Below are 12,693 nucleotides of genomic sequence, written 5' to 3'. Positions count from 1 at the left end.
ACAACATGCAGAACACAGCTATCAGTCAGAATCTCATAGCCCTCTGAATTTTGCAATGCAGTTAATGATGCAAATGCTTGGGGGGGGGGATGTGTATGTTTTAAGGGGCGGGGTCCTTTCCCCATCCCTTGGACCCAGTTCACCCGTCCCTGGTAGCTGGTTTTCCACAAAGTGCTTCAGATGCAGAATTCTTTTGTGGTTTTGCCTGCATTTTCATCTCTGTATTTCCCATCTAGGGTTGCCAGCCTTGGTAGTTGCTGTCTCTGTCGGCTTTACTCGGACCAAAGGATATGGAACATCCAGCTAGTAGGTTCCATAGGTTCCAAAGCTTTCTGGTCTCATCTTCTTAAAATAAAATGGGGAGGGGGAAGGAGAATTGAAACATCTAAGGAGAACCTAAGAACCCCCAACGCATCTGAGATGGGAGCAGGCTGTGTAGATATTGATAGGAGGGAGGATTTAAATCAGTCTGCATTTAAAGGTCAGTGAGCCTAATTCACAATTTCCAAAACAAGTGAACTGAAACATAGTCAACCCTCAAAGTTCACATTTTTCCAAATATTGTAATGCAGATCTCCAGCCAAATAATGCTTGGAAAAAAATGCATATCCTAGGGTAATGTTTGCATTTAAATGCATGTATATATTAAAACTTCATACAAAAATGTCGTGTATTAGGGGAAATTGCTTTGAAAAAATGTGCACATTAGACAAAGTTGCTTAATGTTAGTAGTAGTAGTATCCTGCCCATCTAAGTGGGTTGCCCCACCCATTAGGTGGCTTCCATCAAAAAATGTGTTTATGTAAGGAGAAATTCACACTACAATGCTGATGAATTTTCATGAGGTTTTTTAAAATATATATAAAATATTGAACTAATAAGAAACATGGAGAACTGAACTTAAAATTGGAAAAGTGAGAAACCGAGAAATCAAAACTGACTATTTCTCCTGCTCCTGTTTAAAAACTTGGAATCCAGGAGCCTTAAACTCTGAGATCTTTCTTGACCTTTCCTCTTCTTTCTTGGCTTCTCTCCCCAGCTGCTGGCTGTCCCTTGAAGGAGGGCTGCTCTACGCCTTTGTTGGCCCTGCTGCTGTGATTGTTCTGGTAGGTGCTCAAATGCTGCCCAGTGGTGTTGGTGGCCGTTAGCTTGATCTGCGGATCATTTACTATGCTGCCATTTCATCGCTTTCCATGCCGGTGAGCAAAAGGCCTTTAGGAGACACGTCATTTTCTCCCTTTTAGGTTGAGCACTTTAAGGAATTTCGTTGATATGGTCTTTGCTTTCATTGTTGTTGGGGTTTTTTGTTTGCTTTTAAAGGGGCTGTTTTTGCATTTTATGGAATTGTAAGTCGCTTGAGGCATCTTTTTTCATTTAACAGCTGTCTGCTGCAATGTGAATTTTAAGGGGCCTAGAAATTAGATGTGGATGCTGCGGATTGTGGATCTCTCTCTCTCTCTCTCTCTCCACTGCCAGGTCAACATGCTGATCGGAATCATTGTCTTCAACAAGCTCATGTCTCGGGATGGCATCTCAGATAAGTCCAAAAAGCAGCGAGCTGGGTAAGGCCACACAAACACACACTGCACACATCACTTCCAGACACTCTTTTTGTGACAAAATGCTGAAGCTGGTGTACCTGCCAGGCAAACAAGGTGCCATATATGTGGTGGGGCGATGATGTAGGAAGGAAGGGTGCTTGTCTCCTGCTGAGCAAAATATAAAGGATTTTTTTGGAGTGGGAGCCCACCCCACTACCCTTCCATAGGGAGAAATCCCATCAATCTGATTCTTGCAGCAGATTCTGAAAATAATTAATATGGATATTTGGCTACCAGTGGCTACCAGCCATGTTGGCTATATACAGAAGGGACTCTCTCCCAGTAAGCAACAGTGACTCACCTGCTGGGAAGCTAGCATAGTGGCTCCATCCCATCTGGGGAGCTGCTTTTGGCTGTGCACTCCCTCCAGTATTGGAGGCGGTATCCCTCTGAATATCACTCACTGGGGAGCTTGAGCAGGGAGATTGCTGTTGTCCTCAGGTCCTGCTTGCGGGCTTCCCGCTGTGAGTACAGAATGCTAGACTAAATGGGCCTTTGTTCTGATGTGGAAGGACTATTATGTTTTCTAAGCAGGGACCTCCAAGTTCACCAAGTTCAGCTGAAAATTTGGTGGCAACATACAGACGCACAAAAAAACCCCAATGCAACTTACAGACACACACAAAAACCCTAATGCAGTCTGCTTTGCTAGTCATATTGGAAAGTAACTTCCCTTGATATCACAGACACATGCATACACATATTGCCCCTTCTGAATCCAATGTGACCTTAGCTTTTTTGGGTGCAATACAGCCTTCCCCAAACTGACACGCTCCAGATGTATTGGACTACAACTCTCAATCAGTCCCATCCAGCATAGTCATGCTAGCTGGAGCTGATGGGCGTTATAGTCCAATGCATCTGGAGGATGCCATTTTGGGGAAAGCTTTTATAATGCATCAGAAATGCACTTTTACCATCTCAGAAAGACAAGGTATAACTCTGAGTTCCCAAGGTAGGTTTGCATGCTGCCTGCGTGGTTGCTCAGACTTCACTTAGTTACCAGTTTTTTGTTACTTTAGGGAAAAGAGCATCAACTCCTCCAAGCCCTCTTTCACACAAGCACTTGCAAACAGAGTGCCACATGGTGTGAAGCCTCCAGGTGCCTGTAGCAGCTAGCTGTTCCAACAGCTGCTACAACCGCCTGCTGAGAGCCCGCTTGTTCTCTGATGCAGCTTCAAACCCAAGAAGAAGCTAGGCTCTGTGGGAGGGAGGGTGAGCAAGCTGGAACACAGCAGCAATGCTGGGAGGAAGGGTTGCGAGGGGGCTCTCCACAGGCAGCTGCAATAGCTGCTGGAAACACTGGCTGGCTCAGCTGAGAACAGTGAGTTTAGGTTGAGAAAGTGAGCCCTGAAAAAATGCACCGCTAAAGTCACCCCATGGCGGCTTTGCTCAGAGTTAATGATGGCAATAAAACATCTACTCTACTTTCCCTTCCTATTTTGAGTCCTAGAGAGATTAAAATAATGAATGGGAGTGTGCACGTATGTGAGTCTGTGTGCATGCATGCATAAATGTGTGTGCATAAAATTACTTTTAGAAATGGGGGAGGTTTGAAAGAACACTTTCAACTTGAATGAGGCAGGCCACTGTAAATTGTTCAAGGCCCCTCTTTGAATAGAGTCTGACTCAGAGTGGAACTGACTAATATCCCAGCACTGTATTTCCCTGCCAACCCCTTACCATGAAGAAGGGAGGAGGGTAACATGCATTGGAGGGCTCCCTTGAGCAGAAACCCTCCCGGGGAATGGCGTTTCCTGCTCAGGATCAACAGCCCCACAATCCCCAGTGGGAAAAGGCACACTGTGCATTGGCTGCATGTTGATGGGAACTCATTATCTGCTTGTTCTTATCCAGAATAAGGCCTTCAAGGAAATGGGGAGCAGCCCCTAAATGGGATTTTTGAGCAAATCAATCATTTGAAAAGCTTATTAAGTAATGAATACTCAAAAATCCAGATTTATTTTGGGGACGAGACATTGGGGCAAGCAGCATCCTTGTCATCAGCAGGGCTCAGCTGTACAAGTCAATCTTAGAGGGTTGGGTGCCCAAATTGCCCAGGTCTACATTGAGAGTCAGAGCTCTGCTCACCCTCAAAGTGCCATTTTTGCCATGTGCAGACATCAGTGGCCCACTGTGTAGAGTGTTCCTGTCCTGATCGTACAGCCTCTCTCTCTCACACACAGTGGCAAAAAGCTCAAACCCTCATTTTAAGAACACCTCATTCAAAGCTTCTGGGGCAGCAGAGCTCCAGTTGACAGTGGAGTGGCAGGGAGGAGGGCTCAGCCTCTGCCTGTTGCCTGGAATTTCAGGAGACACTGCTGAGTGTGTATGGCACAGCTTGAGATAGAAGAGGGACAATGCCAAGTCCCACCCTCTCTCCCAAAAAGGCAGCCTTTCCCCTCCTCTTCAGCACCTGCCAAAGGGGCTAAATCCTGCCCTTGGAATTTCTGCCTGCCTTGCTTCATGCTGGCCATTAACAAGCCGTGCTTCCTGCAACTAACCCAGCTCTCTCTTTCTCTCTCTCTTCTCTTTCCCCCTCCTCAATTGCTTTCTCCCCATTCCTCCTCCTGTCGGTCTTGTCGCCTCCTTTTCCTTCTGGCTACTTTGTCTTCTTGCTGTGCCTCTTCCCTTCCACACCTTGATGGGCTGGTGGGTGCAACATAATGCATGTTGGTCGGTGTGGAATGGGGACCTCTCTCAGCTTCAAGGATCCCCCGTGTGGCAGCCTGCTCTTGAAATGTACCAAGTGCGGTGTGGTCTCCAGCACAGCCCTGCTCACCGCCACTGCCAACAGCGCCATGTTAGTCTCTCTCTCTGTCCTCCTCAGGCACTTGCTCTGCTGGCTGCCTTCTCTCTCTCTCTCTCTCTCTCTCTCTCTCTCTCTCTCTCTGGCTGCTTTGTTGACAGTGCATGTTGATGGGTGCTAATTTTTTCTTTCACTCGGCTGGGCTCTGTACTTTTACAGTTAGAAATGTCACCTGCTCTCACGGGAACTGCTAACGTTTACTTAAGGCGCAATTCCTTAGCTAGCAATTACTTTTGATGCTGTGGAGCCTCTTTATAGTGCCGGTTGATGGATACCATGGAGCAGTGATGGGGAACCTCCAGCCTCCGAATCTCATTAGCTCCACCAGGCCTCCCCATTCAGCCCACAAGGCTGTTTCAGCCAAGTCACACCCACCTGCTCCTATGTGACGCCGGGTAAGGGGCAGGTAAAGATGTGGCTCATGTCAAAAGTAGGGCTTGCACAGTTACCTACAAAGAAAGCCCTGAGCAACAACGATCAGCTGCTTGTTGGTACTTTGGAAGTGCTGCACCTTCACAAGCACTGCTGTGATTAGGCCAAGGGAAATGGATCTGCTGTCAGATGGCAGGGGGGGGGTGACCCCATCTACCTGTTTAGCTTGGCCCCTCTGGGGCTGGGGGAGGTAAGGACATGCAGCTCATGGGCCAGATTCAATTCCCCACCCCCACCACATACTATTGTCTGCTCTGGCTGGCAACCAATTCCCAGGGTCTCTGTTTTCTGAATTCCTGTGATCCTCAATCTCTGAGATTTCATAGACAGTGGCACGTGTTCTGGGGGTGTGGCGCTTGGCGTGTGTGGGGGATGCGCGGCACATGTCTGGGGGGGTGGGCGCCGCAATGGCACCCTACCAGAATAGTGGTGCCAGGGGTGGGCCACTCCTCTGCACTCCCATTCCTCCACCAGTGGTCATAGATTGAACTTTGGACCTTTGAATGCAGAGCACATATGTTTTTCCACCACTGAAACCTCTTCTTTCCTTGCCAAACCAGGGCTTCTTGGTTTCAGACTGGAAGCTGCCATTTCAGTGGGGTGGAACTTTATCCCCCAAAGCACTGAGGCTCTGTGTGGCACCACCATGGTCCATTCACATGGCTGTTTTCGCCTCTGTGCTGCCTTTTCTAGGATGCTTCAACTACCTCCTCCTTCCTGAATCTGTCACCTAGATCAGCATCCCCCAGCCTGATGTCCTTCTGATGTTTTGGACCATAACTCTCATCAGCCCTAGCCAGCACATCTGATGGGAGTTGTAGGCCAAAACATCTGGAGAACACCAGGCTGCAGACCTAGATCATGCAGCAAACGAGATGTCATTATGTTGATGATGCAGAATTTAGCTCCATGATGTCATGGAGGACGTTCTTAAGAGAGGGCAGTTTAAAGAACAGAGGAAACACTTCATTTGCCAGTAGTGCTGAAAAATCAACATCATATTTTTATTTTATTTTTTGAAATGGAAGATGTTTTTCAGCACTGCCAAAACTATTTGCAAGAAGCAGCCAGTAGGTCTGGCCTTCACCCAAATGGCAATGGCAGTCGAGAGGGATGCTTGTGCAGTTGAATTTATCACCTCAGAATCTTCTCTCTACTGAACTGTCAAAACTCCTTTAGGTCATTTTTTTTTTTAAAAAGACACTTTCAAAAACTATTTTTAAAAAATCTAATGAATTGAAGAACTGTTTGTTTACTGTCCTTTTAGGGTGCCCACAAGGCAATCCCAGACGCTGCATTACGTTTGAGCCAAGCTCTTCAATAAAACAGCTGCAGTAGTAGAGCCATAGAATGTCACTCTGCTCCTTTCTGCTTTCTTCACCAGGAAGGACTGTGAGCCACCTGCTCTTCCTCAGTACCTGCAAGGCCCTGAGGCTAAACTACACCCCCCCCCCCACACACACACTGACTCCGCTGCCATCAGTTGCTCTTCTGCTCCCAGGTCTGTTGCCAGCGGCATCTGGGCTTGCTCCAGGGAGATGAGCAGGGAAGCGAAGTGACTGTGGCTTAAGGGTTTTTTAATTTTTAAAGGCAGTAAAAACACACACACACACACAAAAACACCTTGCTGAAGAAGCACTTTTTGAAAAATCCCCTTATGTGTGAATTGCTTCAGATGGAAATTATTTTGGCAGCAGGGCAGAAACCATGTACCAGCTTGTCCAACCTACCCGGGGGGAGGGAGAGTTGGGCAGCATGGAGTTCCTCCATCTCCTCTTGCAAATTGATTATTCTTATAAGCCTCTAGAATTAGGCCCAGTTGGCACCCACCAGGGATGGGACAGAAATCCATTCTGTTTGCATTTTAATGTGAACGTACCACATTTGCACTTCCTGAAACGGTACGCAAACTGAAACACAGCTCTGCTTCAGAATTTGCTCTTCTCTGAATGAAAGCGAAAGGAGGGGGAGGACAGATAAGCAAATGTATTAGGAAGCTGGTGGCCCTCCAGATATTGTTGGACTCCAACTCCCATCAGCTCCAGCCAGTATGGCCAGTGGTCATGGATGATGGGAATTAAGAGCCCACCAACATCTGGAAGACCACCAGTTTCCCATATTCAGGTGGGATTTGGTTGCAGTGCACTCTTACACTCCAGCACAGCTCCCATTCATCTTAATGAGCCTTGCTTATTTATCTATTTAAAGCATTTATGCCCCGCCCATTATAGCCAGAGAGGCTCTCAGAGTGGTAGGCAAAAGTCAGTTCTAAGGGGGTCCCAGCCCTTCAGCTCGCAGACTGAAAAGACATCGTCTCACATGAAAAAGGGGGAACAGGGAGGGAGGAGGAAATATCCCAAGCAGAAGTTCTTAAAGTCACAGCGAGTGTCAGTGACTGACTCTGTCCATCGCAATCAGCTCCATTTCCGTTCCTCTACAGTTTGGCTTCCACTAAAACCTACATTATGTTTCTCACTATCAGTGTTAGCCAAAACTGACACAATTAATTCTGATGCATTTCAACGGAAGGGAAATGTCACAAACAGTGCAGAAAAGAATGTAATTTTTATCGTAACGTTTGCGGGCTGAAGAAAGAACAATAGCCACTTGTATTTGCTTGCATGGTTTCTGTTTCAGACCTTGCACAAAACATGTGAATTATGGAAGTTTCTGTCCCCATTTCCAGTTACGACTGGATTCTCTGGCATCCTTACTTATAGTTCTGTCTGTCCTGCCCTTGACAAGGTTTGTGCAGGAGCTTTGCCTAGTGGGCTGCGCTTTCTTGCAAGACCAAAATCAGGACCCTCAACAAATTGGGGAGCGAGGGACTATGCAAAAGACAAAATGCACTGGTGGAAACAAACCTTCAGGTGATGTTTGGCAAACTGGCAATAGGCGCCACTTGGTTCCATCCGCTTCCCCTTCACAGTGTCTTCTCCCAATTATATTGCCAGGAACATTCTCCCTGTTTCCTTGCATTTCCTATAATGAGCCTTTAACAGCCGAGCGAAGCACAAGAGGAGACGTTAGAATTAAAAGATAGTTAGGTCTAATTAATCACATGCATGAGCTGCGGCTGCCTCCCTTTTCTCATCTCTCTCTCTCTATCTCTCTCTCTCTCTTTCTCTCTCTGCATGACAGAGAGAAAATGAAGGGAATCCATCACATCTGGGAAAAGTTTCCATTTTGATCTGGAAAGGCAAAGAGGGCAATGTGCATGGAGTTAAACAGCAGCTCTAAAATGGATTTTATTTTTACATTTCTCCTCACCCCACCCAAATGTGACCAGATGTGGAATTTGGGGAGGAGGTGCTATGTCTCTGCTAGAGCTGTTTTGATATGGACAGTTCTCATCTTAGAAAAAGAAAAGTGCAGTCGCGTTGCAAGAAAACCCCTTCTTAACAATTAGGATACCTCTAGAGAAAATGTGGTTGTAGCCAGTGCTTTTTTTCTGGGGTGACGCAGGGGGAGGCATACCCCCCTAAGCATTTTGTGAATCTTTGTACTTTTGTCCATTTACTGTACTTCTTTTACCCAATTTGAACTATAAAATGGTGATTTTCTTGAGTCAAAATGAGAGTACCCCTAAACATTTTTAAGGGGGGGAGCACTGGGTACCACACTCATTGGAATGTGGGGTGGGGCATGGTGAGGGCAAAGGATGCAGTTATTCCTTAACCTCCTGGCCTTCCCAGTCCCCAGTCCCTTTCTGGGCCTCTGTGAAGCCCACATCCTATTGAAAAAGCTGCTTATGGATCTCTCACCAGCTTGTCTAGTTTAACCCACAATCTTACCGATGGTGTCGCTGAAGAAATAAACCTCAGGCGGGTGCCCAGTCAGTGTAGACAGAGCTGGGAGCTAATGCATAGGCCTCACCGAAATTCAAATCCCAGGTCAGCTGCCACTTTCGCCCCAGTTCTTGGATACTGGGACCCTGCCAATTCGAAGGCTGCAATTACATTTATTTATTGCTTACTACAGGGGTGGCTGGGATGCAGGTGGCACTGTGGGTTAAACCACAGAGCCTAGGACTTGCTGATCAGAAGGTCAGCAGTTCGAATCCCCGTGACGGGGTGAGCTCCCGTTGCTCTGTCCCTGCTCCTGCCAACCTAGCAGTTCAAAAGCACGTCAAAGTGCAAGTAGATAAATAGGTACTGCTCTGGCGGGAAGGTAAACGGCGTTTCCGTGCGCTGCTCTGGTTCACCAGAAGTGGCTTAGTCATGCTGGCCACATGACCCGGAAGCTGTACGCCAGCTCCCTCGGTCAATAAAGCGAGATGAGCGCCACAACCCTAGAGTCAGTCACGACTAGACCTAATGGTCAGGGGTCCCTTTACCTTTACCTTACAGGGATGGCTAACAATTTGTGGCCTGAGGGCCACGTTTACCTTTGGCCCACCCTCCAGGGGCCACATGCCAGAAGTCAGTGTGGACACCCCTAACTCTTACAGGGTGCACACAGGCCCCGTTTCTCATCTAATCCAGGAAGATCAGCTGAGGACATGGGTTATTGCACCCTCCCTTGTCATCAAATGATCACTCTGATGACCAGGGAGGGAGGTGGTTTGCGTCCCCATCAGGGCACTGGTATGCATGGAGGAGCCGGGTTTTTTGCAGATCTGATTTTTGTTGTTGTTGCCACCCCCACAATTGGTAGGTGATGCAGAGGGTGGGGCAGAAAAAATGGCAGGCAGTGTGGCAGATCAGGCCCCTTGAACTGGGGTTTAGCAACCCCTGGCGTACTTGCAAGGAAAAGCTGCAGAAGCCATGTGACTGTTGCCCAGACAGGCAAAGCTATGTGGCAGATAAGTTAGGGTGGGTTGGGGGACTGAGGTAAGAAGCTGAGATGCGGCTAAGACAAGGCTGAGGCTGTTAAAAATTGAAGGAAAGGAAAATAACCGAGCTGCTAGATGCAGGGGAACCTTGGTCTTCCTCATCATTAAAGGTCACCAGAATCCACTAGACATGGGAGGGTGTATCTAACGGCCATGCTCCAACATAGAGCCTTAAGGGACAAGTGGGCAATGCCTCTGACCAGGTGCAGAGTGTGTTCCTTCACTGAAGGAAGCAGGGAGCCCATACATTTTCCATGGTGTCTGCACAGTGCCCAAACATCTCTCTAGAAATATAATATAAGCATAACTGAACAGATCCGTATGTTCCTGGAACCCTCCACCCTCTGCCATGTTGCTTAATGTATGCTCATCTGCCAGCACTAAACTGCTTCCTGCCATCACCTTCTGCCCCCTCCCAAACTCCTTTGGTCACCTACCAATCGTATGCAAAGGGGCTCTTGTCGGGTGGCATGGGTGACCCGGCCTGTGTGCATTCCCCTTCTCCTTTGTGATTGGCTCCTGCACCTCTCTCTCACACCTTCTCCCCTCCCGCCCCCCTCCCAGGGCATCGCTATGGAGCTCCTGCGTGGTCCTTCCCCTGCTGGCGCTCACCTGGATGTCGGCTGTGCTCGCCATGACCGACCGGCGCTCCATCCTCTTCCAGGTCCTCTTTGCAGTCTTCAACTCGGTCCAGGGCTTCGTCATCATCACGGTCCACTGCTTTCTGCGCAGAGAGGTGGGCGACATGCACTGCCAATGTGCTGGGACTTTCATTGGGTGTCCTCCTGCTGTGCTTTCTCTTTCCTGAGTCATTATTTTAACAGACAACCACAAAACACATGAAGAATCATAGAATTGTAGGGGAACCTTGGATGCAGTACCAAGATGCAGGAATGTGCTGGTAGATCCTATGGGGATTGAACCTGCAACCTTGGCATTATCAGCAGCATGCTCTAACGAACTGATGGGTGCCTCCTCTCCAAGGGCTGTTGGTGTGTAGTGGTTAGAGCATTGGGCTAGGACACGGCATACCAGGGTTTTGAATCTCATTGGGTGACCAGGGCCAGTCATCATTTCTCCGCCTAATGTACCTCACAGGGTTCTTGTGATGATAAAGGGGGGGGGGGAGCCATGCACCCCACCTTGAAATAAAAAAGTGGGATGTAATAATACATTTCTCCAATTTGTAGCCTCTCAAAATTAGGCTGGTTTAACAGGCATCTAAAAACAACAACAACCCTCAAGCCTTTTTCCTTCTCTGACAATAAATTCATATACAGAAAACTTTTTGACATCCCCTCCACATAAAAACCACTTAAGTCTGCCCCTGCTGGTGCTCCCATTTTTCCTGGGGATGGAACATTTCAGCTCAGCTTTAAGAACAGCAGGTTTTTCCAGTTTCCATTTAGATAATAAGTCGACCTCTCCTATCTAGCATTTGGGAATCACTGTTCTGCACTGAGGTGAACAACCTCTTGCAGGCCATAGGCCACATTCCCTCAGGGGCAGCCTTCCAGGGGCCACATACCAGTGGTAGATGTAGCCAGAGGTTAAAAAGTGGGAGAAATAGCAGTAACATAGCCTACATGCAAGCCATGCACAGTCGAGACGTTTACACCTGCACACCTGGTGGGCAAACAGAGCCATAGAGGGGTGTGGCCTGGGGGATCCATGGACCTGATGGAGAGGCCTGGAGGGCCACATTTGGACCCTGGGCCTGAGGTTCCCCACCCTTGGCCTACAGAGAGGGGGCAGTCGTTTTGATGGGACACAGGGAAGGAGAATCCCCCCAATGTATTTATTCCACACACACCCCACTGTTCAAAGCTTTGAGGTTTTTCCCTACTATCAAAGCAGTATATAATTTTTATGAAGCAAAAAATAAATAAATGGCCTTTGCCATCCCAAGCCACTTTCATTTGCTCGGGTTCTAATTAATGGCTGCCTGGGACACGGGTGGAGATTTGGCTACATTTCCCTCAGCCTGCATGGAGACAGCCTTCTTCGTATTTCATCCATATGCACTCTGCAGACCAGAGTTTTTCTCCCTACCCTTGACTTTTTACACTCCCCCATTTATCTTCGCCCGATGGGTGGTGAGCGACTGTTCCATAAACATAAAGCACAGGCCCCGCAGAGGTGGCCCATGCAACGCCCGCTGCTGCCAGCTGCTTTCCACATCCCTCACTCTCCTGTCAGGAGCGAGGAGCTAGTAACGGCCATGTCCTTGCCACAGATTTGGTCGCTCAGCGGCATTAAGGCTGGCACCGGGGTGCTAAGAAGCTCCTCCGAAACGGCTGGTGTGCTTTAGGCATGTAAGCTGAGCAAGTCACAATTTATGCAGACTAATAAACAAAAGCATGGGGGGGGGGGTTGAAGGGAGACTTGATGCTAGCTCACAAATACTCCCAAGGTAACAATGTATAGGCAGCAGTAGGAAATTCGTTGCCACACGATTGGAAGCAGAAACTGATGCAAAGCCCTCCCCAAGCACATGCTGCCCACAGCTCATGCACCTCCATTTTGCTCCGCCCACTTCTGCATCTCTCCCCTCCCCCCCCCGCAGTCACTGGCATGCAGCTCTCGAAAGGTTGCCTACGAGGGAATGTGGCCCTCGGTGTTTGAAAAGGTTCCCCACCCCTGGTCTAGCCAACAGGCAGAGATGGAACTTGATCCTCTCTACCGCCAGTGTTGGCTCTGGTTGGTGGGGGAAATGGCAACAGAACAGGAGCCAGAGTGAGGGAGAAGGTCTGAGGCCTCCAGAGACTTGAGACCACATTGCCTGTCTGTACCTCTCCCAGGTACAAGATGTGGTGAAGTGCCAGATCGGAGTGTGCAAGAGTGACGAGAATGAGAACTCCCCTGACTCCTGCAAGAATGGGCAAGTCCAGATCATGGTGAGTGAGTGTGGGGCCCATGTTGTAGGGTGGGGGAGAGAGAACCGGTCGCATGTGCACAAAGGGTGTTGCACCCCCCCCCCCCACATCCCCTTCTAGGCCTTCACAAGCTTGTTTTGG

At 48.4% G+C, this 12,693-nt stretch overlaps 1 protein-coding gene across 5 annotated transcripts in view; it reads left to right on the top strand.

The window, feature by feature from the left end:
- Positions 1 to 12,693, top strand: part of ADGRB2 (adhesion G protein-coupled receptor B2) — a 238,809-nt gene that overhangs the window by 216,428 nt on the left and 9,688 nt on the right. For all 5 annotated transcript variants that reach the window (XM_081019589.1, XM_081019591.1, XM_081019592.1 and 2 more), the window contains exons 20-25: positions 237 to 306; positions 1,040 to 1,106; positions 1,477 to 1,562; positions 4,306 to 4,404; positions 10,241 to 10,412; positions 12,478 to 12,573. In XM_081019589.1, the coding sequence (XP_080875715.1) occupies positions 237 to 306; positions 1,040 to 1,106; positions 1,477 to 1,562; positions 4,306 to 4,404; positions 10,241 to 10,412; positions 12,478 to 12,573 (590 nt within the window). The remainder of the gene's footprint in view (positions 1 to 236; positions 307 to 1,039; positions 1,107 to 1,476; positions 1,563 to 4,305; positions 4,405 to 10,240; positions 10,413 to 12,477; positions 12,574 to 12,693) is intronic.

Source organism: Podarcis pityusensis, assembly GCF_964106645.2.
Source record: "Podarcis pityusensis genome assembly, chromosome: 8".
In the NCBI taxonomy this organism is placed as follows: domain Eukaryota; kingdom Metazoa; phylum Chordata; class Lepidosauria; order Squamata; family Lacertidae; genus Podarcis; species Podarcis pityusensis.
This window is presented reverse-complemented; position numbering and strand designations above follow the sequence as displayed.